At 47.0% G+C, this 27,932-nt stretch overlaps 1 protein-coding gene across 1 annotated transcript in view; it reads right to left on the reverse strand.

Annotated features, from left to right (window-relative positions):
- The window catches only part of TET3 (tet methylcytosine dioxygenase 3), a 106,481-nt gene that overhangs the window by 65,654 nt on the left and 12,895 nt on the right, over positions 1 to 27,932 (reverse strand). The window contains exon 2 of the mRNA XM_012658214.1: positions 25,908 to 25,964. Within this exon, the coding sequence (XP_012513668.1) occupies positions 25,908 to 25,964 (57 nt within the window). The remainder of the gene's footprint in view (positions 1 to 25,907; positions 25,965 to 27,932) is intronic.

Below are 27,932 nucleotides of genomic sequence, written 5' to 3' on the forward strand. Positions count from 1 at the left end.
CAAGGGGAAAGAAATATGCATAAATGTTAATAGTGCTTATTCTCTCAGTGGTAGAAAATAGGTATACTTTCTTGTTCATAGTCTCCAAAATGTAGGCATTTCATTTTTATTTTAGGGAAAAAAGGTTTAAGAATAGACCACCTACAACACACCTGAAACTTTGTACAAACTATGCATGCCTGTGAATAAGACTAGAAGGGAGCAGTCAGGGACATTTCTGGGTATTTTTCATGCTATTTCTGTTGCTGGAGAGTTGTCTGCAGTTATAACACAGAGACAGATCACACATACCCAGAAAAAAAATTGAGAAAATTTCTCAAAGATGAGGAGAAGGGGAAGACTGAGTCTAGTTGAGGTGGGGTGCTGAGCCTAAAATTCCCCACCCGTTGAAAGTTCTCAGTGACTTGCTGTGCTCAGCCAAAACCCTGCAACTCTGACCCATGCAGAACAGCCCCTCCTCGGCAGCGCAACCCCCTCCAGCACCCGCAGCAGGGCTGAGCACAGCTGCAGGCACTCTGCAGGCTCCCCCTCCGGCCTCTTGATCTGAGGCCAAGGAGCAGGATCCAGTTCTGCTCATGGAAGCCCCTGCCTCAAGCAGCCGGTGGCAGCCCGGCCAGAGGCCAGTGGGGAGGAAATCGAGCCGACCACATCTGAGGCCTGGCAAAAAGCAGCAGCAGCTGCTCTGAAGCAGCCAGCACACAAGAACCAGGTCATGACGCGGAGGCGGCTCCTCAGCCAGACCCAGCAGGAGCTCCAACTCCCCCAACACACGCACACACAGACAGACAGACACACACACACACATACCCCTCCAGCAGCCGCTGGGGCCATTGCCCAAGCCACAACGTGCACGTCCCACAGCCAGAAAAGCCCCCATCAGTTCCCAGTGAGGCGGGGCATTCCCACAGCTCCGCCCCCAGGCACTCAGACCCACTTCTCACCACCCAACTCTTACTCCATAAGTCTAAAAGGCTAAGGAAACGAGAAAGCAAACATTGTTAACACCACGGTCCCTTGACAGAAAGCCAGTCCTTGGCTACTGGCCCCATGCACTTTCCCTAAAGGGACCCCAAATCCCTCAAAACCCACTGACAGTTCAGGTGTGTCAAAGGGGCCGGGGTTACAGGAGGAGGAGGACAGCAGCTAACAGTTTGAGTGCTGGGTGTGAACTCTAAGAAAGTATCTATCTACCTACCTACCTATTTTGAGACAGGGTCTTACTCTGTTGCCCAGGCTGGAGTGCAGTGGTGTCATCATAGCTCACTGCAACCTCCAGCTCCTGGAGTCAAGCAATCCTCCTGCCTGAGCCTCCTAAGTAGCTGGGACTTATCTTGTAGAGGTAACACCACTGTTGTCAGCAGTTTGATGACCATCCATTCAGACACCCAAATATGTGTATGCGCATGTCTGACTATATGAAATTTTTCACAAACGGGATCACATCATATATACATGCTGTTCTCTGACCCGCTTTTCTTTTCTTTTTTTTGAGACAGAGTCTCACTCACTTGCCCCAGCTAAAGTGCTGTGGCATCAGCCTAGCTCACAGCAACCTCAAACTCCTGGGCTCAAGCGATTCTCCTGCCTCAGCCTCCCAAGTAGCTGGGACTACAGGCATGCGCCACCATGCCTGGCTAATTTTTTCTGTATATTTCTAGTTGTCTAGCTAATTTCTTTCTCTTTTTAGTAGAGATAGGGTCTTACTCTTGCTCAGGCTGATCTCGATCTCCTGACCTCAAGTGATCTTCCTGCCTCAGCCTCCCAAAGTGCTAGGATTACAGTGGTGTGAGCCACTGCATCTGGCCACTTTTATGTTTAAATGTAACCTTGTGATTCTTCTAACAACTCCACATTCGTTTTAGGAGATGAGCCAATGATGGATAAATAAAGTACCCCAAGGCTCAAAACTGGTTGAGTGGCAAGGTCGAATCCAACGCCAGCGTCAATGGTGGATGCCCACGGCTGCCCAGGTTCCAGGGTTCTAATGGTTCTTTTGGAGAGTGAATTCTCACATTTGCAACAGGGCTCGATAATCATTCATGGATTTCAGCCTTTCCCTGAAACCCCTGTCAAGTGAGTTTGTCCCCACTCATTCCTTTCCCAAGAACTCCAGAAGACTTAATTTTTTCATTCAAAGAAAAAAAAATCTTTAAGCCACCACCAAAAAATCTAGAGGAAATTAATTTTTGGCAGAGGGGCATCCACTTATCAGCCAGAAGACCAACTTCACACAGCAGGCTGGGAAATGGCCCGGGGTGGCGGGGGGCGGGAGGACACCACCTGCCATTCGGGGAAGCCTGCTGCTATCAGGAAGGCAGAAAGTTAGGGAACACAAAGAAATTCTCTTTATCCTAAACCTCAACTCCTGGAAAAATCACACAACACATCTCAGTGTAATGCCTCCTTATCCGTAGTCACTGCTGGTTTGTTAAGCCCAGCTAACCGAAAGATGCCAGTAGAGTCTCATACAAGTTCATCTGAAGTGCTGTCTGCGATGCTGGAGCAAAGGGGAACAGGAATCTCGGTCCCTCCATATTCATTATCTGCTCCCTGAGGGTCCTTGACCCTCTGGGCCTCTCTATAGCAGACCACATACCCTTCTGCCCACCCTCACACTCCCTCCCCCCCGCCCCCCCGCCTAGGTTTTTGTGACCCTGCTGGTGCCTGGTCTTCCTCCCTTCTCCTTTTCTTTCTCTGCGCCCTCAACAGAGCTGTCCTCCTCCACTCTCCCATCCTCACCACTCTCCAGGCTCCCCTTGGAGACCTCCCCTTCACCCACAGCCCCACCAGTCAGCCTGCACCAGTCACCCCAAAGGTTCCTTCTTCCTGACTGCTCTCCAGCTACCAGACACCTTTCCACTTGGAAACAACTTAAGCCCAACACATTTAAAACCTAACTCAGAATCCTGTCCCCTTTTGCCAGCAACTCCTCCTCTGGACATCCCGTTTTTAAAAATCACATTAGCCATTCTCCTGGGCTGCCTGGCTCAAACCTTTCACCATCATCAATGTCCTCCTTGATGTTTCCATATGCAAGCAAACCCTAGTCTTGTCAACTGCTCCTTTGAGAGCATTTCGGATCTGTCTTCTTTCAGTTTTCTCCTCACTTCTCTCTCACAAAGACAAACACCACAGGAGGCTCCTTGACCAGCCACCCTATCCCCCTTACCTCAGCGCACCACTGCTGGGCTCCTGTTCGATCCACTGAGCCCATTCCCCCAAATCCCAGGCCAGAGTGCCCTCTAATTCACAATTTCAATCTTCTCTTTTGGTTCAAACAGTAAAAACAGATATAGATCTATAGATAAGCAAATGAATGAATCGATCACAATCAAGAGCAATGAAGACCCTTCCATCAAGTAGTGCTGTTCCTAGAAACTTGCTTATAAATTTACTTTTTAAAAAATCATTTCTACACATTAGTGAAAACCGAAAACTCAGTATGAGGGGAATGGTTTGGTAAACTGTAACACGATTCAACAGAATATTATATACTATCTAAAACCTTAATTGTAAACATCAAGGAAAAAAGTTGGATGAAACAGGAAGTAAAAATAGCAGAATACCATAATGTATGAAGGTTATGATTGCAACTATGCAAAACCATGCATGCAAATGAGAAAAGGTAGTTTTTTTTTAAAGTAAAAATAGCTGTGATAGCCCCACAGAATTATGAACGTCACCTACTGATGCCATCAGCACATAACAATTATACCTTTCATATATGCTTATATAATTATGCATTCATTCATGTATTCCTCCCACGAATATGTATTGAGCACCACTTCTGGGCACTAGGGATACAGTAATGAACAAACAGTCCATACCACGTGGACGGGGACATTTTAGATGTTTAAATTTGTCTTAGATTGAACTTACACACTTACCACCATCACTAACATGTGCACGGCAGCATAAAACTATGTTATATACTCGGTCTTTTTGAGTATGTGATGAAAGCAATGAAAACTGATACTAACTGAATTTATCACCAAGTGAAAGCTGCCTTTTGTGTAGTTACTGATAGGATATCGAAGGCATACTATAAACTCATTATAGAGCCAGGGAAGACCCTGGTGGATGACCCAAGAGAATAAAGAGATATCCTAAGAATAGAATGACAAGAAAAAGAGACGCTTCAGTAGAATTTGGTGGGGGAGATGGGAGAATAGGAGGTTGTTCCTCCTACTTTCCTAAAATGGAAAGTAAAGAGGTAAAAACAATATAAAATTCCTATTGCCCAGACATGACCATGGTTTATATTTGGTACTTTTTTTTTTCACCATGCAACACACACTTAATTTACAAAATTGGGATCACCGAGTATATTTTGTGGCTTTTTTTCTGATAAGCTAATTTCTTCCCCAACTATCATAAGCATTTTCCCATATTGTTAAATATTCTTCAAGAATTTCATCTTTAACAGCTTCACTGAATTCCCTGGTATATGTATAGCATACACAGAGCCCCTAAAGTTGAATCTCCAGGTTCTCTCATGTTTCGCTACATTCCCATGGCACATTTTGACTGTTGAGGGTAATTTCTTTCCTTCTCCTCCCATGTCTGTTTGGGTTTATTACTACCTTGAGGCCAATATGACATCTTGGCACTAAGACAGGGCTGAAAGGACGGACTCTACTCACCCCAAAGGCTGTAGATAACAACCTTGATAACGACAGAGAGGGGTAGGATTCTACTTACGTTAGCTTGAGAGATTCATCTTGTTAGGGTGACAATTTAGAAAGTATATCTTAAGTAAGCCTTTGTGGACAACCACCCTGTCCACTGGAGGAGGAGGAGGAGTGGCACCAGTATCTGTTCTTCCAGTGCCTCAGGTGACACTGGTGAAGCCCCCAAGGCCCACAGTGGTCTTCGACAAGCCCAACAAGAGATAAGCAGACTGAGCACAGCCAGCAGGGTCTTAGCAGCATTACTCAAGGGTGGTCCATGGACCAGTACCGTTCTGCAATCTGTCAGCCCTTGACAAGATTAAGTACAAAAATAGAGTAAGCATTAACTTTAAGAAACTTGTATCACAATTTGACATTGTCATGGCATCTAAGTGCATGATCATTTTTCTAGTAATTCATTTTTATCGTATTTTACCAAATTTTCAGTCCATCATGGATTCGATATTTTAAAAGCCTAGTCCTTCACCAGAAATTTTGAAGAGCACTAATTTACGTCACTTAAATGTTAACCAATTCATACAAGTAACCAATTAAAAAGCTATAATGACCAATCTACCTATCTCATTTGGTATAAACATCACAGAAATCTTTAGAGTGCACCAAGACAATTCAAAGGGAGAAGAATAGTTTTTCCAACAAAAGATACTGGGACAACTAGATAGCCACATGCAACAGAACGAATTTGAACCTCTGCCTCGTACCATATACAAAAATTCATTCAAAATGGAAAGAAAACATAGACATAAATCTTCATTACCTTGAATTAGGCAATGGTTCCCTAGATGTGACAGCAAAAGAGGAAGTAACAACGGAACAAAAGATAAACTGGACTTCATCAAAATTAAAAGCTTTTGAGGTCCAAAGGACACCATCAAGAAAGCAAAAACGAACAAAAAAACATACTATGAGAAAAAATATTTGCAAAGCACATCTGACAAGGGACAGGTCTGCATTAAAAAACTCTTACAACTCAATAACAAAAAGACAAATTACCCAACTTAAAAATGGGCACATTTACATAGAAACTTTGTATATGATTGTTCATAACAGCATTATTCGTAACACTCAAAGTAGAAATAACCTGCAAGTCTATCGACTGATGAACAGATATACAAAATGTGGTCTTATCCCAATAATGGAATATTATGCAGCCATAAAAAAGAATTAAGTATTGACACACACTAACCTTGAAAACACTGTGCTGAGTAAAATAAGTCAGACGCAAAAAAGATCACACACTGTATGATCCCATTTGTATGAAATGTACAGATTAGGCAAATCCAGAGAGACAAAAAGTAGATTAGTGGTTGCCAGGGGCTAAGGAGATTGGGGGGAGCAGAAGGAGGATTAGTGCTATTTCTGCATGGTTTCTTTTGGGGGTGATGAAAATTTGGTGAAATAAATAATGGTGTTGGTCGCACAATTCTGAATATACTAAAAACCACTGAATTGTACACTTCTTTTTTGTTTCCTCAGAGTCTCGCTCTTTTGCCTGGGCTAGAGTACAGTGGGGTTGTCGTAGCTCACAGCAACCTCAAACTCCTGGGCTCAAGAGATCCTCCCACCTCAGCCTCCTGAGTAGCTGGGACTACAGGTGCACACCACTATGCCTGCCTAATTTTTCTATTTTTAGTAGAGATGGGGGTCTCACTCTTGCTCAGGCTGCTCTTGAACTCCTAAACTCAAGCAATCCTCCTGCCTCGCCCTCCCAGAGTTGAACTGTACACTTTTAATTGGTGAATTGTATGTTATACGAGTTATATCTCAATAAAACTAATTTTTAAAAATTGGAGAAAATCTTGATCTCTGTCTCTGTAAGAAGCTTTAAGACAGAAGCAGAAACTGAACACTAGCTCAAGGAGGGGAGGGCTGAGCTGGTGAACTCACCCTCAAAGGTGGAAAGGAAAGGGACAGAGGAAAGGCAGGAACATCAGTAAAAGTGTTCTTTGCAACTCTCTCTCAAGCCTTTCTCTCTCCTTTTATTTCCTCACTGGGTTACAAGTGAAAGTGAAAACAGGAGGAGTCTTATCTCAGGGAAAGTGGTGGTGGTTCCTTTTCCGTCAATGAAAGACAGGGAGAACACCTCCTGTTTCACTGCCAGGCTCTGAGGGAAGAGCCCCGGGGGACAGCAGGAGTGGTGGCCACCCCTGAAAGGAAAGGGTGGCCATGAGCTCTGGAAATGTATGGGCAGGGGGCCCCAAAACCATTGTCTTAAAAGCAGCTAATCAGCTGGGTAGAGTCACAGAATGCAGCTTGTTTCAAAGGCCCTTATTATTTAAAAAAAAAAAAAAAAAGTTGGAGTGGCAGAGTTTGCAAGAAATTCAGTAAACTAAAAGTGAGACAAAGAATGTATACTAAGCAATAAGCATACCCATAAATGCTAAATGCAAATTTGTTGGAAAAAAACAAATCATGTTTTTAAGACCTACAATGCCAGAGGTTCTGCTACAGCAAGATAACCTAACAGTCAATTATCTGTTAAGCATTGCCCTTGTGATGTAAATGACCACTCCGGAACCTTGCAGGGTATTCCACCGCAGGGAGTACCAGGAATAGGTGACCTGCTCACTCTGGCTTCAGGGCACATATCTCAGGCCCCCACCTTGGGCTGTGACAAGTTGGGGGGTGGGGAATAAGGGGAAGTAGAGGTGGGGGTGTTGATGGGGGTGGTTAAAACCCACACCCCCAACCTGAGGGTGTTACTCCCCTGAAAGCAGCAGCTGTGCCCCACCCAAGGAGGTGATCCTCATTCCTCAGCCCTGTTCTCAGGGAGAGGCAGTGGCTAGACCAGTTTTAAAGTCCGTCTCTCCCCAGGTATGGCCTTGATCCCAGGCCAACACCAAACCAACCAAGGGGCAGGATGCTGTGGCCTGGCATTGCAAACAGAGGGCAAAGGGGACAACAAGAGAAGACAGCTCCCTTGGGAGCTGGGCCCTGCTCCACCTCTCTGCTTGAGGACTTGGCTGATGATACAGACCTAGGAGCTGAGTGTTCACCTGGAAGCTGGGGACAGGGAGTCAGCTTTAGCAGAAAGGCCAGAGTCCCACCCCGCTCTTCCGAAGACTGTCTTGTTGTAAGCCCCAAGGCAAGTCATTTTACCTATCTGGGCCACAAATTTCTCACATGCCTAAGAACAATTCTTTCAAAATATCAGAAAAAACTGAGAATGTGCTCCAGACTAAAGGAGACTTAAAAAAAAAAAAAAAGACTGACCACTGACTGTGTGTGATGGGGGGGGGGCGGTACTCCCATAAAAGAGGTTGTGACAATCAGAAAAATTTGAGTAAGGTCTGGTACAGTAATGCTATATCCACATTAATGTCCTGATTTTGTTCATTATTCTGTGGTTATAGATGTGATTTTAGAAAATCTACATTCAAGTACTTAGAAGTAATGGATATCATGTTTGCCACTTACTTTTAAATGGCTCAAATAAAAACTACAGAGAAAGAAAAGAATAAAGTAAAAATGTAGTAACATGTTAACATTTGGAAATTTGGGTGAAGAGAATTCTCTGAACTATTCCGAAACTCTGAAATTGTGCCAAAATAGAAAATACTTTTTGGCTGTGCAGTGGCTTACGCCTGTAATCCCAGCGCTTTGGGAGGCTGAAGCAGGAGGATCGCTTTGAGGCCAGAAGCTGGATGGTGCAGTGAGCTGTGAACAAGCTTACTGCACTGCACTCCAGCACGGGCAACAGAGCAAAACACTGTCTCAAAAATAAATAAATAAAAAATATTTTTTAAGAGAGAACGTTAATCTAAGGCTCTTCCAGTTTCTGTAAAAAGGTAACACTCTCTGCATCTTACAGAGAAGGAACACGAAACAGGATGAAGCAAGTGGTCACTGTCAAATCACTAGTCAGTGGCAGCAGGAAGGCTCTAGAACTCGGGTTCTCTGACTTAAGTTTGTCCCCTCTCCCCCAGACCCTTCCCTGCACACATACAGACAGGGGACCCCAGAGGGCTAACTTGAAGCTTCAGCAATACACATGCACAAGTTCCAACCACAAACACACAGGCCCACATATAGCATAGACTCGTTGCCAAGCAGCAGAGCCCTGGGAGGGCAGCTCCAAGCCCTCTCTAAACAAAAGGAACCCAAGGCTGGGCAGGGTGGCTCACATCCGTAATCCTAGCACTCCGGGAAGATCAGTTGAGCTCAGGAGTTCGAGACCAGCTGTGAACAAGAGCTAGACCCTGTCTCTACTGAAAATAGAAAAAACTAGCCAGGCATGATGGTTCACGCCTGTAGTTCCAGCTACTCGGGAGGCTGAGGCAGGAGGATTGCTTGCGCCCAGGAGTTTGAGGTTGCTGTGAGTTATGACGACACCACTGCACTTCAGTCGGGGTGACCGAGCAGGTGACAGAGTGAACCCTGGCTCAAAAAAAAAAAAAAAAAAAGACAGAGAGGAACCCCAACATCTGGAAATTTAAGCAAGTCTCCTAAACAACTCTAAGGTCAATGGGGAAATAAAAAATCAAAATCACAACTACATTATCTGAAGATTAACTAATATCAATGAGAACAGTATATTAACAGAAAAATTCATGTTTCCATAAATATTAATAATTTTGCTAAATAAGAAGAAAAATAAATTAAGGTGTCAATCCAAGAAGCTAGAAAATAAAAACAAAGAAAGGAAAAAATGAATCAGTAGGAATATAGAAAAAGTTGATTAGGAAAAAAAAGTAGTGGTTTTTATAAATGAATCCGAGAGACAGCTCTCCCAAAAAACCAATAAATAACCCCCTAAATAAGACTGGTTATTCGTAAAAGTAAAAAACAAATATTAGAAATATGAAAAGGAATATAACCACCACCGATAAATGTGAAATGCTTTACTAGAAACTTTGAAAATATGAATGAAAACAATTTTCTAGAAAAACTTACTTGAGAAAAGGTAGAAATATTGAAAATACCAATCATGAGAGCCATTGGGGGGAGTCACTGTCTCTAAATCACCCAGCCAGATGTGACCAAGCTGGACTCAGTTCCACAGTCTGGAATCTCCAGGATAAGGCCCAGAAAATTCTGAGTTCCAAAATTCTCCTTAGGTACCTCTGACTTTGGAAACTTCTGGCCCCTTGCTACTCAAAAGTATGGACTGCAGCAACAACATTACCTGAGAAAATGTTATAATTGCAGAATTTCAGGCCTCACTCCAGACCTACTGAATTAGAAAATGCATGATAGTAATATTCCCAGGTTAACTGGATGAACATTAAATTGTAGAAGCACTGGTCTGGTCTATACCTGCCCAGGGGTTAGGGGGCAGGTACAGGCCAGATCAGCGCAAAGGACTCCTGTTCACGGGTCCCTTCAATTCCTCTTCACATTTGCAAAAGCAGTGCCCATTCTGCATTCTGTCAGACACAACCAAGAAAAAAATCAACTGATAAATTAACAACCAGGGCTAGATCTGATCATACGAACATGTTTTAAAAAAAAGTTTGGAAAAATAAAACAAAACCAAACATTAAAAAATTAGAAAAAATTTATAGTATTTGCCAAAGTATGATAAAGAGTTAATACCACTAATATATGATGCTATCTTACGAATGCATAAGAAAGGCACACAAAAGAAAAGCAGGCAAAGGAAATCAAAATATATTCACAAAGAAAAATGTAGGTCACAACACAGCAATAAGATTTGCAAGTCAAAATATTTTATACTAATTCTATACCAATTAGAAGAGAAATAGTTTTTATAACAAACATGTACTATTTTGACAATCAGAGGGAAAAGTCAATAAAGACATTTAGAATGAAAAAAATAAATAACTGTTCTAGAAAGACCATAATAGTAACAGGAGTTTTCTCTGAATAGAAAAATTATGGATTTTTAAAACTTTGTCTGCTTACCCAAACTTTATGATTTCTGCAGTGAATATGCATTTTTTGTAACAAATAGCAAAAAAGTTTTAACTATTTCCTAGAGTTTGATCGTATCTGAAATGTAGCAGCTTTTATACTTAATCTGCCTCCTGTTTTCATACATGTTTGTATAACACCCGACCTTTTCAAAAACCATCACAGCACTTAAAGGCATGCCTCTTCAGTTCTCATCAAGTGCTCGGAGCCCCAGATAAGCACAGCTCCTTTAGTTACTTCAGTCCACGGTCCAGCAGTTCTCAAACTCCAGTGGGTGTAGGAATTGCCTGTAGGAAGCTGGCTACAGACACAGATCCCCAATCTCCCAAAGATCAACCCCGTCTAGATAGGGGATTCCAACACAAGTAGTCCCAGAACTACCCTCCGACAACACTAACTGGGGTAAGGGTGAGCTCAAAGGAAGAGACTCACTGGTTAGAGACCAGGTGAACCGAGGGTCTCACAAGCTGGCAGGGGACTACGGTCTCTTTCCGTCTCCTGTGTGCACACACAGGCCTGACCAGTCAGTGGTCAGTGCCTCTGCCCCTTGAAAGAGGGCAACAGGAGAGCTGGAGCGGGGATGCGGGGTAGGAACAGTCTCTATCCAACAGGCGAGCATCCTCACTGCCGGAATGTGCTCTGCTCCGGGAGAAGGCATTTGGAACAACTCCACTGGTTCACGGAGGTCCATCTGTCAGAGTTTCTGCTCAGCACCCTGAGAAAGCAGCTCCTCCAGAGCTGGCAGAGATACAGCTGTGGCTGCCAAGTGGGGCCCCTCTCTCAGCCCTGGGGCTACCTGGCACACAGACACTCCGCAGACTCACATGCCCCCCAGGTGGGTACCGGCAGACAAAGTGAGATACCAACGGGAGACGGTGGAGGCCCAGAGCAGTACTTCCACATCCCTCCCAATCCCCAACATTTCCTAGGTATGTCACTGTTTCCCAGGGATTCGAACAAACCAGTAAAGGAGCCAGAGAAGCATTTCTAGCTTCTCTGCCAAACGGGAGATGAGTGAGCGAGAAGGGGAGGGCAAGCACAGACCCCGGCTAAATGAGTAACTGTTAAATGAATAACAGTTCACTGCCACGCTCCTCAGTCAAAGGAGGAACGCAGTCCAAGGAGGAACCCGGTGACACACTGAACCAGATGCACAACCCTGACAGAGGGAATCAGCTCATACCCTCCTCCCCCACCTTCCTTTCATGCAGGTCAAGAGGCGAAATCCTGACCTCAGCTTAACAGCAGCAGGGATTCCCATGTCTCCAAGTTCATAACCTCATGCCTAGGGATAGGGGGTCTCTTGTTTATGGGTCCCTGTGACCCTGGCCCTCCTGGGCAGGTAGACATTGCCATCCTAGCTCTGGGGGCGGCCAAGACAGGGGACCTGAAGATCTGGAGCCACAGCCAAGGGTGCAGGGCGGAGCAGCACACCTCAGACAGCTCCATCAAGAAACAATGCCTTTCATTCCCCTATTACAAACGAAGGCTTAAGATGCAAACACCATGGGCAAGATGAACACATCGCTAGGAATAAACTTCGCCTAAGAAGCTACAGGTTCTGGAGGAGCACAGTACAGGGCAGAAGAAAGGTGTTACCATGAGAAAGGAGCACTGGGCGCTGACTGGGCACACTGGTTTGGGGCTGACTCCATCAGTGGTCTTTACAAGCTCTGCTTCCAGCCTTGATGAGCCCTTAACCCCTAAGAGAAGCTGCAGCTAAGTTTGTCCCATGCTACCTTCAAGTGCTTGGGAATCAAGAAAGCAGCTCTCCCCACCAGTTAGTATAATGAGGGTTAATGACAGCAGGCTGGCGTCCCAGAGCAATTATGAGGTGTGGGCTCAGAGGGCTCCTCCCTGATGCTGCACATGGGAAAATGGCCCAGGACCTTCTTTTCCTGAGGGGACAAGGCAGGTACCCCATCTGTTATCCAGATCACAGCCTGCAGGCTTAGAGCCAGGGCTGCTTCAGATTCTGCTCTGCGCATGGCCCGAGCTGTCACTTTGAAGAGGTGAAGCTCACTTTCTCTCCTAACTCTGACTCCACTCCACGGCATTTATCAAAAGGACTTACTACATGCTAGGCTTTGTGCCAGGTACTAGGGACAAGAAACTGAGTAAGAGGAGCACCCCACCACTAGGAACTCACACCCAGGCACTGCCAGAGAGGTACAGACAATGTGCTGGGGGACTTGGAGAGGCGGAGGGTGTCAGAGATGGCACAGAGCAGCTGACAAACTGAAGCATTTCTAATACATCGATGCGTTAAAAAGTGTAACAGAAAAGACCACATTTTACAGCAGCAACAACAATAGCTACAACACATCTAGGAATAAACTTAAGAAATGTGTAAGATGCATATATAAGAAAACTTTAAAACTTTGCTGAACACACAAAAAGACTACAATAAATGGAAAGATAAACTTCCCTTTTTCATTATAAAGCTGTCTATTCTTTCCAGAATAACCTGTAAATTCCATGTGATTCCAACTGAAAAATCCCAATATTTTTCAAAGAACATGACAAGTCGCTTCTTAAGCTTATTTGGAGAAAGAAGTGCAAAAAGAAAGGCAGAAAAATGTTGTGGACAAAGTATTTTCTTAAACCAAACTGTTACATAAAAACTGTGGTAACTGAAACAATACTGACACAGAATCAGACAAATAATTTAATGGAAGTGAAGAGAGGCCTTAAACACCCCTGAATATAAAAGTATTATAAAATGCTCAAGGTGGAATTATAAACCACGGGGGAAGCTATAAATACTCAATAAATGTACAGGCTTTCTTTTTGGGAAAGGTTCAAGCCCTATCCTATATACAAAAATAAACCTCACCTTAGACATCTGAATATCTAAAATAAACTATTAAGTAAAACCTTAGGAGCAAAAATATTGATGAATTCTGACTGTATAAAAATCCCCACATGACAGATTTCCCTATGACAGACTTTACAATGAAAGACAAATAAGACGTCAAAATTTTTTTCCAAACATAACAGAGGCCAGGTGCGGTGGCTCACGCCTGTAATCCTAGCACTCTGGGAGGCTGAGGTTGGTGGATCGCTCAAGGTCAGGAGTTCAAGACCAGCCTGAGCAAGAGCGAGACCCCGTCTCTACTAAAAATAGAAAGAAATTATCTGGACAACTAAATATACACATATATATAGAAAAAATCAGCCGGGCATGGTGGTGCATGCCTGTAGTCCCAGCTACTCGGGAGGCTGAGGCAGAAAGATCGCTTGGGCCCAGGAGTTTGAGGTTGCTGTGAGCTAGGCTGACGCCACGGCACTCTAGCCCAGGCAACAGAGTGAGACTCTGTCTCAAAAAAAAAAAAAAACATAACAGTCTGAAAACACTGATGATGATATACCTGAGCCATCAGGAGAAAGCAATGTTTTCTCATTTAAGAAGACAGGAGAGATATCATCTCACCCCAGTTAAAATGGCTATTACCAAAAAGACAAAAAATAACAAATGCTGGCAAGGATGCAGAGAAAGTGGTAATTAAATGTTGGTGGGAATGTAAATTAGTGCAGCCATTATGGAAAACAGTATGAAGTTTCCTCACAAAACAAAAATAGAACTACCAAATGATCCAACCATCCCACTACTTACTGGGTTTACATCCAAAGGAACTATAATCAGTATGTTGAAGAGAGATCTGCACCATTCACAATAGCCAAGATACAGAATCAACCTAAGTGTTTATGAACAGATGAGTGAACAAAGAAAATGTGGTACATACCCACAGTGGAATACTATTTAGCCACAAAAATGAACAGAATTCTTCCACTTGTGACAACATGGGTGAGCTTGGAGGACGTGTTAAATGAAATAAGCCAGGCACAGAAAGAGATACATCATGCGTTCTCACTCATATATGGGAACTAAAAAAGTTGATCTCAGAGTAGAATAGTTACTAGAGGTGGGAAAGGGTAGGGAAGTGGGGAATAGCCAAAGATTAGTTAACAGATAAAAAAAGTACAGCTAGACAGGAGGAATCAGTTCTAGTGTTCTATAGAACACTAGTTCTATAGAACTACAGGGTGACTATAATTAACAATTTATCCTATATTTCAAGTAGCTAGCAGAGCAGATTTTGAATGTTCCCAGCACAGAGAAATGATAAATGCTTGAGGTGATGGATAGGCTAATTACCCTGATTTGATCATTACCCACTGTATACATATATCAAAATATCACACTGGGCCAGGAGGTGGCTCACACCCCTAATCCTGGCACGTTGGGAAACCAAGGTGGGGGGATCACTTGAAGTCAGGAGTTTAAGACCAGCCTGGGCAACACAGCAAGCCCCTTGTCTCTACAAAAAAAATAGAAAAATTAGCCAGGTATGGTGGTACATGCCTGCAGTCTCAGCTGAGGCAGGAGCCCAGAAGTTCAAGGCTGCAGTGAGCTATGATTGTGCCACTGCACTCAAGCCTGTGGGACAGAGTGAGAACCTGTTTCTAGAAAGAAAGAAAAGACAGGCCGGGCGCAGTGGCTCACGCCTGTAATCCTAGCTCTCTGGGAGGCTGAGGCACGTGGATCACTAAAGGTCAGGAGTTCGAGACCAGCCTGTGCAAGAGCAAGCGAGACCCTGTCTCTACTAAAAAATAGAAAGAAATGATCTGGACAACCAAAAATATATACAGAAAAAATTAGCCGGGCATGGTGGCACATGCCTGTAGTCCCAGCTACTCGGGAGGCTGAGGCAGGAGGATTGCTTGAGCCCAGGAGTTTGAGGTTGCTGTGAGCTAGGCTGACGCCACAGCACTCTAGCCCAGGCAACAGAGCCAAACTGTCTCAAAAAAAAAAAAAAGAAAGAAAGAAAGAAAGAGAAAGAAGGAAAAAAAATCACATTGTACCCCATAAATGTACAGTTAATGTGTCAATTAAAAATAATAAAAAAGAAAATGAGAGACCTTACACATTTTTAGATAATGTTTATCTTAATGCATGTAAGAACCATGTCAGGCTTTTGTCTATATCCCTACCTAACAGCACAGTGCCTGGCACACATGAGTTAGTCAATAAAAGTTTATTGAATATTTTTTAAAGGAAGTTAATATTGATAATATTAGAATTTTTATGGATCAATAAAAAGATCCAATTAAGAGTAATATGGATATAACAGATAATGGATGTAACAGGCAAGACACAGAATAAATGCAAAATAGCTAACCATTTTAAAATACTCTCAACTTCACTAATGAAAGAAATTAAAATGAGATATTTTCTACCTATCAAATTGGCAAAAATTAAAGACTGATAATTCCTCATTCAGTGTCGGTGAGAAAGTAAATTTGATAGATATCAAATTACCTTTTGGGAGGGTAACTTGGTAATGTCAATTAAAATTTCACTTGTATGATTTTGCCCTACACAAACACTTCAGTAAGTAACAAAAAAATTATGTGTAATACAAATAAGTTCATTACCTCATCATTTATAACTGCAAAAAAAATTGGAACTGTAAATGTCCATTAATAATAAACAAGTTAAATTATGATAGACTTATATAATGAAATACTCCATAGCTTTTTTTTTTTTTTTTTGAGACAGAGTCTCACTCTGTTGCCCGGGCTAGAGTACCGTGGGGTCAGCCTAGCTCACAGCAACCTCAAACTCCTGGGCTCAAGCGATCCTCCTGCCTCAGCCTCCCAGGTAGCTGGGGCCACAGGCACGCGCCACCATGCCCAGCTAATTTTTTCTATTTTTTTACTTGTTTGGCTAATTTCTTTCTATTTTTAGTAGAGACAGGGTCTCCCTCTTACTCAGGTTGGTCTCAAACTCCTGAGCTCAAGCGATCCTCCCAACTCAGCCTCCCAGAGTGCTGGAATTACAAGCGTGAGCCACCGCACCCAGCCTCCATAGCCATTTAAAAGGTTCGTTTAGGCCGGGCGTGGTGGCTCACACCTGTAATCCTTGCACTCTGGGAGGCCAAGGCGGGAGGATCCCTTGACCTCAGGAGTTCAAGACCAGCCTGAGCAAGAGAGAGATCCCGTCTCTACTAAAAATAGAAAGAAATTAGCTGGACAACTAAAAATATATATATATAAAAATTAGCCGGGCATGGTGGCACATGCCTATAGTCCCAGCTACTCGGGAGGCTGAGGCAGGAGGATTGCTTGAGCCCAGGAGTTTGAGGTTGCTGTGAGCTGCGCTGACGCCATGGCACTCTAGCCCAGGCAACAGAGTGAGAGACTGTCTCAAAAAAAGGGTTCATTTAGCCCCAGGAGCAGTGGCTCATGTCTGTAATCCCAGCACTCTGGGAAACCAAGGTTGTAAGATCCCTTGAGGCCAGGAGTTCAAGACCAGCCTGGGCAACATAACGAGACCCCTATCTCTACAAAAAAAATTTTTTTTAATTAGCCAGATGTGGTGGTAATTCCTAGGTGAGAGAACAAGATCCTGTCTTTGGAGTAGGGGGTGGGGGTGAAGAGGGTAAAACACTACAGTCATGTACATTAAAGTGAAAAGAAAAAAAAAAAATCATGGAAGGCATGGAAGAACAGTCTTAGGAGGGAGGTAACAGTCTACAGACAAAAGCATCAGCTACAAAGTCAGACATCCCTGGCCTTGATTCCAGCTTCATCCCTTATAAAACACCAGCCCTTGGTTAAGCTCCTGGCTTAAATCTCAGTTTCCTCATCCAAAAGGTGAGGCTACTACCACCTACCTCAGAACTGTCATCAGAACTAAGGGAAAGAACTGTGAAAACTTTACCCCATGTGCCTACCCCGCACATAGTACATGCTCAATAAACGACATGACTGCTAGTTATTATGCAGGGTAACATGGGCTATAATGCAGCATGACTCCATTTCCATAAACAACACTAAACAGGTAGACAGTCTGCATAGAATGAAGTCTGGAGGGATACTCCAGTTAACAGTGATTAACTGGATTGTGAAATTATGGACAAATTCCTCCCCTTCCCACCCCTTCTATATATTTCTATTTTCTAATTTCTCCAAAGAACATATATTACCTATATAACCAAAAAAGAATAAAAGCCCAAAGAAGATATAGATTTTTGAACTTACCCAAGATTGGAGACTTGTATTACTTTTTATTATGCCTAAAGGCCCATGTGGGAAAGGAAAAGGTGATAAGGAAGAAGTAACACTGGGGAGGGACTAGAAGGGTTCCCCTACCCTGTGTCCTGTCACAGTAAAATCCACTCAGTTTCAGGAGCACCCGGCACAAGGTGTGTTTAAAGGTATTCCTGGTAGAGGCCAAGCTGAAGCCCTCCAGGCCCAAAGCCAGCACACATTGCTGCCCTAGGCCTGACCAGACTTTGTCTAAATGCCAAAGAAATTCTGGGCAATGGGGCAAGGGTACTCATTTCTTAACCCTGGTGCCAGGTACACAGGTGTTTACTCTGAAAACTCAACAACCTACACACTATGTGCTTTTCTTCTGTGTGTGCTACACTTCAGTAAGAAAAAAAAAAGTTTTTAAAAACTGAGAGGAGAAAACTCAGCTTCTATCATTTCCTATGGAGTTTCCCTCTTAAATTATGGTTTCAATAACTGTGAACTCACGGATCAGTCTCATCAATGAAAGAAAAAAAAATTCTGGAGTAACCCAGGGATGGGGAGACACAGGGAGACCCAACTAGATAAGGCAGCTGCTCTCACGCTCAGCCCTAACTACGGATTTGAATCACGCTGGTGGGGAGGTGTTGATATGCGATGATCACACATCACCTGGGGAGCTGTGAAAAATGCTGGGGCCAGGGTTCCACTCCAGACAAATGACATCAGACTCTCTGGGGCCAGGCATTGATATTTTCTTTTCTAAAAGGTCCTCATATGATTCTAATATACGGTGGAGATTAAGAACCACTAAACTAGTTGAACCAGAGGGACTGCCACTGGGAACTCTAGGCAAGTTGAAGCATGGGCCCTGCCTGTCCCGGTGGAAGCGTTAGGTGTGGAGTGTTAAGGTGGCATCCACCCAAGTCCTCCTCCGTATCCGGCTTCCCCCAGTCTCAGGCGGAGAACCAATGGGGAGCAATGCCCTCCACATGGAGGAGGCAGCATCTGCAAAGAGGAGGAGGGGTTTTCCAGGCTTCCCAAGAGTTGGACACAGAACCCTGGTTCTGGCTCCTAGCTGGGGTGTGCAAACTCTCCTGGACCTTGCCAGCCCAGCCCTAAGACACACACCACTCCAACCACACAACCCCAGAGCTAAGCCCTAACTACTACCCAGGGTCCAAATGACACTTCTAGGAACCCACAGCCAGAAAACAGGAAACCAAGGAGAAACAGTAGTGGGAGGAAAGGCCACAGGGCAGAGGTCAGCACATAGTTCAACGATCAGGTAGGACCTGGCTCAGGGGCAAGTGGCAGGGCCAGTGAGGAGGGGAAAACCACATGGCCCACCTGCCCAGAGCTTCCAGCACTAATACGGGAGCCCCCATGCCACCTTCATCCCGTGTCCATCCTACCTAACTGTGCAACAGAAGCCATGGGTTTGACCCCAGCAGATAGCCATCTTAACCAGGCAGCCGTTAGCATTTTACAAGCTTCCCTAGGTGATTCTGACACAGTCCTTGGCCCACAATTGACAAAGCATGCCCTCAGAAGCCTTTTGTGCTCAGTCTAGGACTTAGAGCTGAGCTCAAAGCACAAGGGGCAGGACTGGGGATGGGGTGAGGCCATGAATAGCATCCCAGGATGGAGAGGACAGTAGCAGAGAGAAGGATCCACAATGCCAGGAAAAACAGGATGGGCACCTCTTGGGCACTGCCTCCAGTGCACCACTGAAAATCTGTTTCTATATTCCCTCCCCAGAGCTCAGAATGCAGGGCAACAACAATCCACGTTGTAAAGGCACAGTCTCCTCTCTCTGGGCCCAGCAGGGTCTGGTGCAGTAGGGGGAACCCTGTGTGTCACCATCTGAACTCATTCAAGCCAGCAGAGAAATGGCTCCGCCCAAGGGTCACACCCAAGGGAGAAGGTGTCCCAGAGTGAGTTGGTCTGGGAATCCAGAGAGGATTCTCAGGCCAGACCCCTCCCAGGGGCTCTCTCTGCCTCTATGGCTCTTCCCTTTTCTGCAGAGTGGCCAGCAGGAGTCAGAGATGGAACCTCCCTGAGGTTCCTGAAGGTGGACTGGCAGGAAACAGCTCCTTCTGAAAACTCCATCTGCTTAGTGGGGCTGGGCACCAAGGCCTGTAAGCTAGAAAACCAGACTCCTGGGGATGGGGGTTTCGGGGAGGCAGTGAATTCTGCAGAGGAGGCAAAGCAGGAGGACTCAGTCTACAGGGCATAGAGCTCAGGAGCAAGCTGCAAACCTTTGCAATGCCTTTGTTTCCTTTGCAAAACCCATGAGGTTAGGATTACACAGGAAAAATGCTGGGAGGCGGGGTTGAGAAATCCAATTACTTAAGCACCAAGGGCACAAGAGTTCCAGGCCACAGAGGTAACCAGGATTTGCTTCGACCCTAATCTTCCTACACTTGGAATGTTTGCCTCTTAAGGAGCATTTTTGTAGCAAGACACTTTTACCTACTCACCTCCCTCTCCACTCTCCTCTAGGACGAGGTGGCCAGGATAGAAGGAAATTCATATTTTTACTTTTTTGCCTAATCTTTAGCATCTCAAGCAAAAAGGCCAAAGATCCTCAGCAGGAGGAAGTAGAGGGAAGATGGCCAAACTCATGCAGTCAAAAATATTGGGATGTCTATCCTTACAGAAATCAGGGCAGAGTTTGTAATCAGCTGCCAGAGGAAAAAGGCTACACCTCTAGGTTACTAAGAGCCACTGAATGGACAAACCTCAAAAGTCAAGGTGCCCTGACTGTGGCAATGAAGCTTTTGTCTCTTTTGTCTCTTGCAGGGCCTTCAGGGGGCTCACACTCCCCCACCAGACTCCCAGAGGTGAAGGGGAAGACAGGGGACATCCTTGTCCAAGATGCAAGTAAATCTTTCAGGACACTCTGAGACAATCTCTGGAGCAGAAAGATCTCTACTCTTCCAAGTGTTGGCTTTGTCATAAAGACCGAGGGTACAGAAGAGTGGAAAAGTGATGTCCGGAAAGAATGGGGAGGCATCAAAACAGAGAGCCTGTGCTCCTTGAGAAGCAAAGTTCCAAAGCAGTGCTTAGATCTTACTTTTTGTCCAAACTAAATAAATAAATAAAGCAGTGCTGTTCAGGGTATGGCCCATAAACTGTTTATCACCAGTCCACCACAACATAAATACAGGAAAAAGAGGAAGGCTTTAGAAACCGTTACAGCAATTTAAAGCTACCACACCATCCAAGGGCATGGTCACTAGACTGGCCTCACTGAATGGCTCAGAGACCAGTCAGTCCGACTGGTGCTGAGTTCCCGAGGTGAGCTGCATGTGCTGCAAGCTGCAAACTAGCTGTACAAAGCAGGACTGTGTTTTAGTTTTGCATATCAAGAAAAAAAACCCCACACAAACATACACATCCTAAGAAACAAAAACTGGTCCTTCCCCAGATTTAGTTTGAGCAAAACTAACTTGGAAGGCAACACCTTCACTTTACAGAGAAAACTGAAGTCTCACAAGTCCACAGACACTAAGTGATCTCCCCACTGCTAATGACAGAACCCAAGAGTAGGACCAGAGTAGGAAACAGAGAAGAGAGAAACTGACAACTGCACTTCTCACCCTCCTCCTTTTAGCCAGTGGATCTCACTGGAACCCCCTGAAGAAGCCAGGGCTGCAGGAACCATGAAGCCAATTTCAGGTTCAACATAAACTCCTCAGGAACAGTATTTCTTCCTAGAAATACTGTTACCTGAATCTCAAACCCAACAAGTCTAAAGCCAACAACACTTTCCATTCAAAGCTAAGCTCTTTTCCCTGCTAGTCCAGCTCTGACCCCACTACCCTAACCTGTCATCGCTAGATCCCAGAAACATTAACTTACTGAAAACAAAGTTGGCATATTGATTCTTCCTTCAAAATCCCTTGAGGTTTGCTGAGCCAGTGAGAAAGCAAATGGGAAGAGCTGGGTGCGTGTGGGGTGAGGCGTTTTGTGTGCCATGTGCAAGTTCACAGCCCCAAACACAAAGTTAAGATCAAAAGTGGCTTCAACACATAAGAAACAAAAACTGAGGCTGGGCGCGGTGGCTCACATCTGTAATCCTAGCACTCTGGGAGGCCGAGGTGGGCAGATCGTTTGAGCTCAGGAGTTCGAAACCAGCCTGAGCAGGAGCGAGACCCCGTCTCTACTAAAAATAGAAAGAAATTAATCAGACAACTAAAAATATATAGAAAAAAAATCAGCCGGGCATGGTGGCGCATGCCTGTAGTCCCAGCTACTCGGGAGGCTGAGGCAGAAGGATCACTTGAGCCCAGGAGTTTGAGGTTGCTGTGAGCTAGGCTGACGCCACGGCACTCACTGTAGCCCGGGGAAAAGAGTGAGACTTTGTCTAAAAAAAAAAAAAAAAACTGCCAATGATGGTTTTCCCATTTACAGTTATAATTTTTTAGGTAATTTAGTCAGTGTCTTTTACTTCCAATGGTTTTGTAAGAATCAAATAATAGTGATTTCTCTATTTTGCAGACCTAATACTGTACCTGAAATATGGCAAATGCTCAATGTAGAAAGAGGAAGAAAGGGAGATAAAGGGCATGGAGATGGGGTCACAGTCCTGGATAGCAGATAATCTACGGATTTTAATCGTCCAAGTCATCCCTGCCCCCTGTTTGCCTACAGGCTTCCCAAACTAATCCAGATCTTTCTCAGAGCTGCAGAGATGCTGAGACCTCAGCTAACTGCCAGATGCCGGGTGTGAGAGGAAACGAGGCCAAAAGCCCAAGAGGTCAGGGGTAGGAAAGGGAGGACTTAAGAGGATTAGGAGCCCCAAAAGCTGAGCCAAACCAAAGCCCCTCCCCACAGTCCCTGTCCCTGCCCCCAGCTAGGCAAACCATTTGCTGCTACAGCTTCCCGGTATGGGAAGGAGCTTGGCAAGACCACAGAGCCCACTTCCCAGCACCCAGACGCCTCCTCGGTGGGCCCAGCAAGAGGGTGGGCCCTGAGAGCAGGAAGGCTCTCCCCTGGGCTCACCCACATGTGTATCTTACAAAGCTCTCTCCTTCTCCTACGACACTGGGCAGGGGGATGGGGGTCGCCAAGGAAGCAGAGCTGAGATTCAGTCAAGATCTGGGATTCAATCCCGTTCTTATCATGGACAGGGGAAGCCCCTTCTTTCTCTCCATTCCCAAACTCAACTCTGGAAACCCTTAGCTGGGTTCCTTTCCTGCTCTAGCTTGACACGCGCATCTGCTTCCGTATCTCCCAAGTTCACTGCTGCTTATAGACACACCTAAGAGAGAAGGGATTCCCCCTGAACCTCCATAAAGAGCTGGAGAGTGGGAAGAGTAGGCAAGAAAGAACTAGTGGGAGTGACCCACTGTGTTTAGAAAGTAGAGGATCATAGATCCTTGACAACAGGGCATTTCTGCAGTGGCCAAAAGGAGAGACAGAAGGCAGAGATCCTGGGCACTGTCCCAAAATAGTTTCCCATCATCCTCAGCCAGTTGAGGGTTCCCATGGGGCAGAGCGTGGGAGCCGCGTGGGAGCCCGAAAGCAGGGCGGCCTGGTGCTCTTGGCACTGAGCACTCACTCTGGTCCAGGCTGCCAAGAAGGAGGAGGCAGCAGCAATGTCTGCTTTAGCATTTCCTTGGGATATCATGGGGTTGACATGGAACACACTAGACAGTAAAGGGTCAACTTGCATTTATCAAGCTCAACTCTGCCTGTGTTAGGCACTATGTACACTCAGACATCATAGATATTCTTGAAACCCTGGCAGGACTCAGTACATGGTAGATGTGCACATTCCCACTGCCTACTGGATACCATTCACCCATAGGGCTTACTCATCCTGCACCCATCTTTGTGAGAACACAGACTGTGACACCCTCTTTATCCTGTGTCCCAGAGTGTTGGCCTGATCTCAGAACAAGCTCATACACCAGACACATCTTCTTACACCACAACCTGATAATGAAAGAGGATCTGGCAAAACTGTCTCATCGGGGATATGTGGGACACTGCAGCCATCTGGCCACCCAAGAAAAACATAAGTGGGGGGAAGGTGGCACCAGGAACAGGGGACTGAACTGAGACTTGAGTGTTTGCTGGCAATGCCTAAACCAGGCCGAGAGGAAGCTATGATTCTCAGACAACTGAACAATAAAAACAAGCACAGACACAACCTCAGAGCTTTAAAAACTCAGCCAGCTCAGGCCCTACTCTGAGAAAGGGGTAGGCGGAAGGCTTGTTAAGAGAGCTCCATGCAGACTTTCAAACAGCCCACATGCCCACAACATGAAGGGCTAGGCTAGGGTATCAGGCTGGAAGCCTCCAGCAGGACTGCAGAAAACTGGCCTCCATCCTGGGCCAGCAGAATGCAGGCAGGGAGACGCAGAGAACACACTTGGAAAGAGCCGAAGAGAAGCAGGTCTGCCAGGGAAAGCCATCACTACAGCAGGAGGGGGTGCTTTCGGGAGTAAACAAACCTGCCAGCCGTCCTTTCTCCCAGCAGAGAGGGAAGCTCTGGCTGACAAGGCTGCAGATACAGAGGAGGGAGGGGACTGCCCCCTTCCTGAGCCCATCTGTCCTCAGCCCCTTGGCCTTCTTTCCCCAGGCTGCGGGGCAGAATAGGTTTACTCCACGATTTCCGTGCCCTCGGCCCCGCAACACCACACTTCCAGTGTGATTACAACTTCTCTAGTCAGCAGTGGGAGGCCAGGGGAGGAAGTGGAGGTGGAACCTGGGGGTTCTGCTCCAGAGAGGAGCATGGAAAAGAGCGTGGAGTCAGAGCTGGCGTGCGGTGAGCTCACTGCTCTCTCCTCCCCACCCACAGCATGGCCAGCATCTACCATCCTCTGCTTGCCTCAGGGCCTCCCCGCAGCCTCTTCCCAGGCGATCACCCACCACTCCCAGTCTCACCAAAGCACACCCAGCGCCCCAGGGAAGTGGATACCACCTGGTTCTTCTCCTTCCAGGAAGCTGCTCCAAAAGCAAAATTCACATCCTCCCCCAAGCACTTCCTTGCTTCAAGTTCCTTGGGACAAGATCAGGGAACTACCCAGGCCTCCTCCTGATCCACCCTGCATCCCACATGGGGAAGAAGAGCCCTCCCTGCCAGCATCCCCGCCCAGTCAGTGAGGTGGCAGGATGCCACTTCCAGCACCTCCACAGAGCTTCCCACAGCTTTCCCAGGAGGCGGGAGGAGGATTTCCAGGGAGGAGAGACTAAGAGCATCTGGGGACACTAGCACCTCACCCACCTGCTACCCAGCAACCAGTCTCCCCAGCTCCCCAAAGACTCCTGGGGCTGAGGGGGCGGCTGAGGTAGGGGCAGGAACAGGCTTCCTCCTCACTAGGAAAAGTCCCACATGGCCTGCCCCTGCTCACCTGTCCTCACATTCCTTCCCAGCCTCTCTGCTCTTGGACTTGAGAGGCAGCCACATAGAGCCGCCTCCCACTCTGTTTTCTCCATCCTGGGCCAGCAGAGGATACTGCTGAGTAATCCCAAACTCACAGCAGGTCCCCAGCCCTGAAAAGAGGGGCAAAGCCCAAGAAAACCTACTGATCAGGTCCTTGCCAACCTAGTAGGAATATCTGTGGTTTCCTAGTAATAACCAATACTCCACCAGACTCTCCCTTTCCCTGCCCCAAATAAGCCAGTCCCCGCCTGCAGACAACCACAAGGAGCAGCTCAGTGCCCCCTTCTCTGCTTCCCACGTACCTGGGAACACTCCCTTCCCAGTCCCCCAGACACCAAGCTGCACAGAGTAACAGCAGACACCCAACGGATTCCCAGTCACGATGTTGCATCAGCCCCCACCCTACCCAAAATATCCTCACCCCCACCACCTCCTCTCCAGCCATCTCCATGGTGACAGCAGCATGACTAATGACACCCTATCAGCTTCAGACTCAAGAGCACAATTCTCCCTCCCCTTACACCCTCCCCCCCCCAAGGATTTCTGCAGATTGGATGCAAACCAACAGTGCCAGGGACATTCTCGAGAGATTTCCAGAGGCAGGGTGGGGAGTGGGTTGCATGTCTTTTAAAAAAAAAAAAAAAAAACCAGTTCAACAAACCAAACCCCAACTGCACCCAAACCATCCAGCTGAGAAAGCAAAAAGAATCCAAACAAAACCCACACAGGCCTGAGAATTCATTGGCCGCCCACACCCCCGCCACCCCTCCCCCTCAGCTGCTGCTATACACACAGTGGGAGATTAAGGGATCACCAGAGGAGACCCTTTATTTTTATCCAATCCAGTCAAACACTTCACCACTACCACTACACACACATACACACACACACACACAAGGTACCTTGACAGCAGCTCCTTGTCCCCAAGGCCCGGCTCCTTCACTAGCCTTTATTTCCACCTGCAAAAGAAGCCAGAGAGACGGATGAGCCAGGCTGGTACCAGGAGAGAAGCAAAGTCCTTCTGCTGCACCCCCCAGCACCACCGAAGGGGCAGGAGGAGCGCTGGAGGGGAGGGGGCCTGGGAAAGAAAGGATAGCAGGGACCATCTTCCTGCCTCCAGCTGCCTCCTTCGCCTTCCACTGTGTTTTTGTTTTCGTTTCGAACCCTCCTGACATCCAAGAGGACACTGCCCCTCCTGCCAGCGTCCGGTGCCCGGCGCTCCTCCCCGCGCCCCTGTCTCGCCCTGCGCCCCTACCTCGGCCGGCCTCCTCTGGTGCATCGGCCGGCGGGGCCTCCCATTATCCCCGCCGGAGGGAGCGCACGGAGGGAGGCACTGCAGAGGAGGCGGCGGCCAGCTGCCGGCTGCGCTCCCCTCCCCGCCCGAGCGGCTGGTGTGCGAGGGGCGGCGCGCTCGCCAGCCAATCCCCGCCAGTCCCCGCGGCCGGCCCTGCCCCCGCCCGCGGACCTGCCCAGCCGGGAGGCGGGGGCCACCGCCGAGCTGCGCTGGCTGCTTCCCAGGCCCGCCGATCCCTGGCAGACTGGGGGATCCCGGGACACCCCCGCCTCCTCCCGCGGGGACCCCGAGGGAAATGCCCAGAAGGCGTCCTCTGCACCTCCAGGGTCAAAGATGACAGACTGCGCCTCCGGGTAGGGCAGACGCTGGTGGGATTCCCGCTCCGCCACTCTAACCTCAGCATCATCCTGGCGGCAGCTAGGACGGTACCAGGCCGTGATAAGAGCAGGAGGCTCAAGAGCCCCTTCAATTCGAAGAAGAAGAAAAACGAAAAAGCCTAGGCGACAAGAACGTTCACCCCATTTTGCAGATGAGGAGACAAGTGAAGCGAATTACCCAAGGTGACACGGCTAGAAAACAGAAGACCTGGGACTCCAAGCCAGGTCTGTCTGCCTCTAAAAACCATACTCTAAACCATTGTGCAGTTCTATTCCTCCCTCCCTCCTTCTAGGAGCCCACATCTCCTGTGGCTCAAAGCCTCACCAGGTCAGCTTTGCCCTCCCCAGACACACAAACACCCACCCTCACTCTAGGATCACTACCCCTGGTGCCTGAACATACCCCACCCAAGACAGCCTCCCCACGCCACCCCCAATGGCTTCTCCTCTCTTGGAGAGGCTACAGGAGGTACCCCCACACCCCAAGGGCCCCCCAGACCTCGGGGCTTCCCATCTCCAGGAAAGGCAGAGGAGGCAGGGTGGCCCAGATCCCAAGAGCTCTGGCCTTCCGCTTTCCAGACTCTAAGCCTTTGAAGGCTGCAACACCCAGTAGACTGAAGGAAGGGCAGGATGAGAAAGAACAGAGAAGGGAGAGGAAGGCCCTGCAATCCACTCCTGGATTGAACTCCTGGCCTACCTGAGCACATCCTTCTCTCCCCGAATCCCTCCCTGTAGCTGAACACCCACAGCTTCCACCTCCAGGAAGGTGACTTCCACACACACCAATTCCAGGCCCCAGCACTGCCTGACAGGTTGTAACTTACCTCTCTTAGCCTCTCTTTGCTCATCTGTAAAATTGAACTACACATAGCAGCTACTTCATACGGTTGTGAGGATTCCTGTGAAGAAACGCAGCACAGTGTCTGCCACACTGTGGGTGCTGCTAGCTACTACCACTCTGAATTTTGGGGAGAGCTCACTGGGTGCTGCTTCTCATTCTCACAGATGAATAAGCTGAGGCCAGAGAGGAGACATGACTCATGTGAGTAGTTAGGATGTGTGAGAGCCCTTGAGCCTGTGATTCCTTCTACTGCCCACTCCTCCCCAGGGCCCCAAGGGGTTACTCAACAGGAAGAGCTGCCTTCGGAGAGACTGCAGGAGGAACCAGGGCCCACACCTGCCTCCCCCTGGGGACAAAGGGCAGCCCTACTAGGCTCCTCCCAGGGCAGTGAGGGGAGGCAGGTGACAAAGCATGG

The sequence above is a fragment of the Propithecus coquereli genome, unplaced genomic scaffold (genome assembly GCF_000956105.1).
Source record: "Propithecus coquereli isolate 6110/MARCELLA unplaced genomic scaffold, Pcoq_1.0 Scaffold578, whole genome shotgun sequence".
In the NCBI taxonomy this organism is placed as follows: domain Eukaryota; kingdom Metazoa; phylum Chordata; class Mammalia; order Primates; family Indriidae; genus Propithecus; species Propithecus coquereli.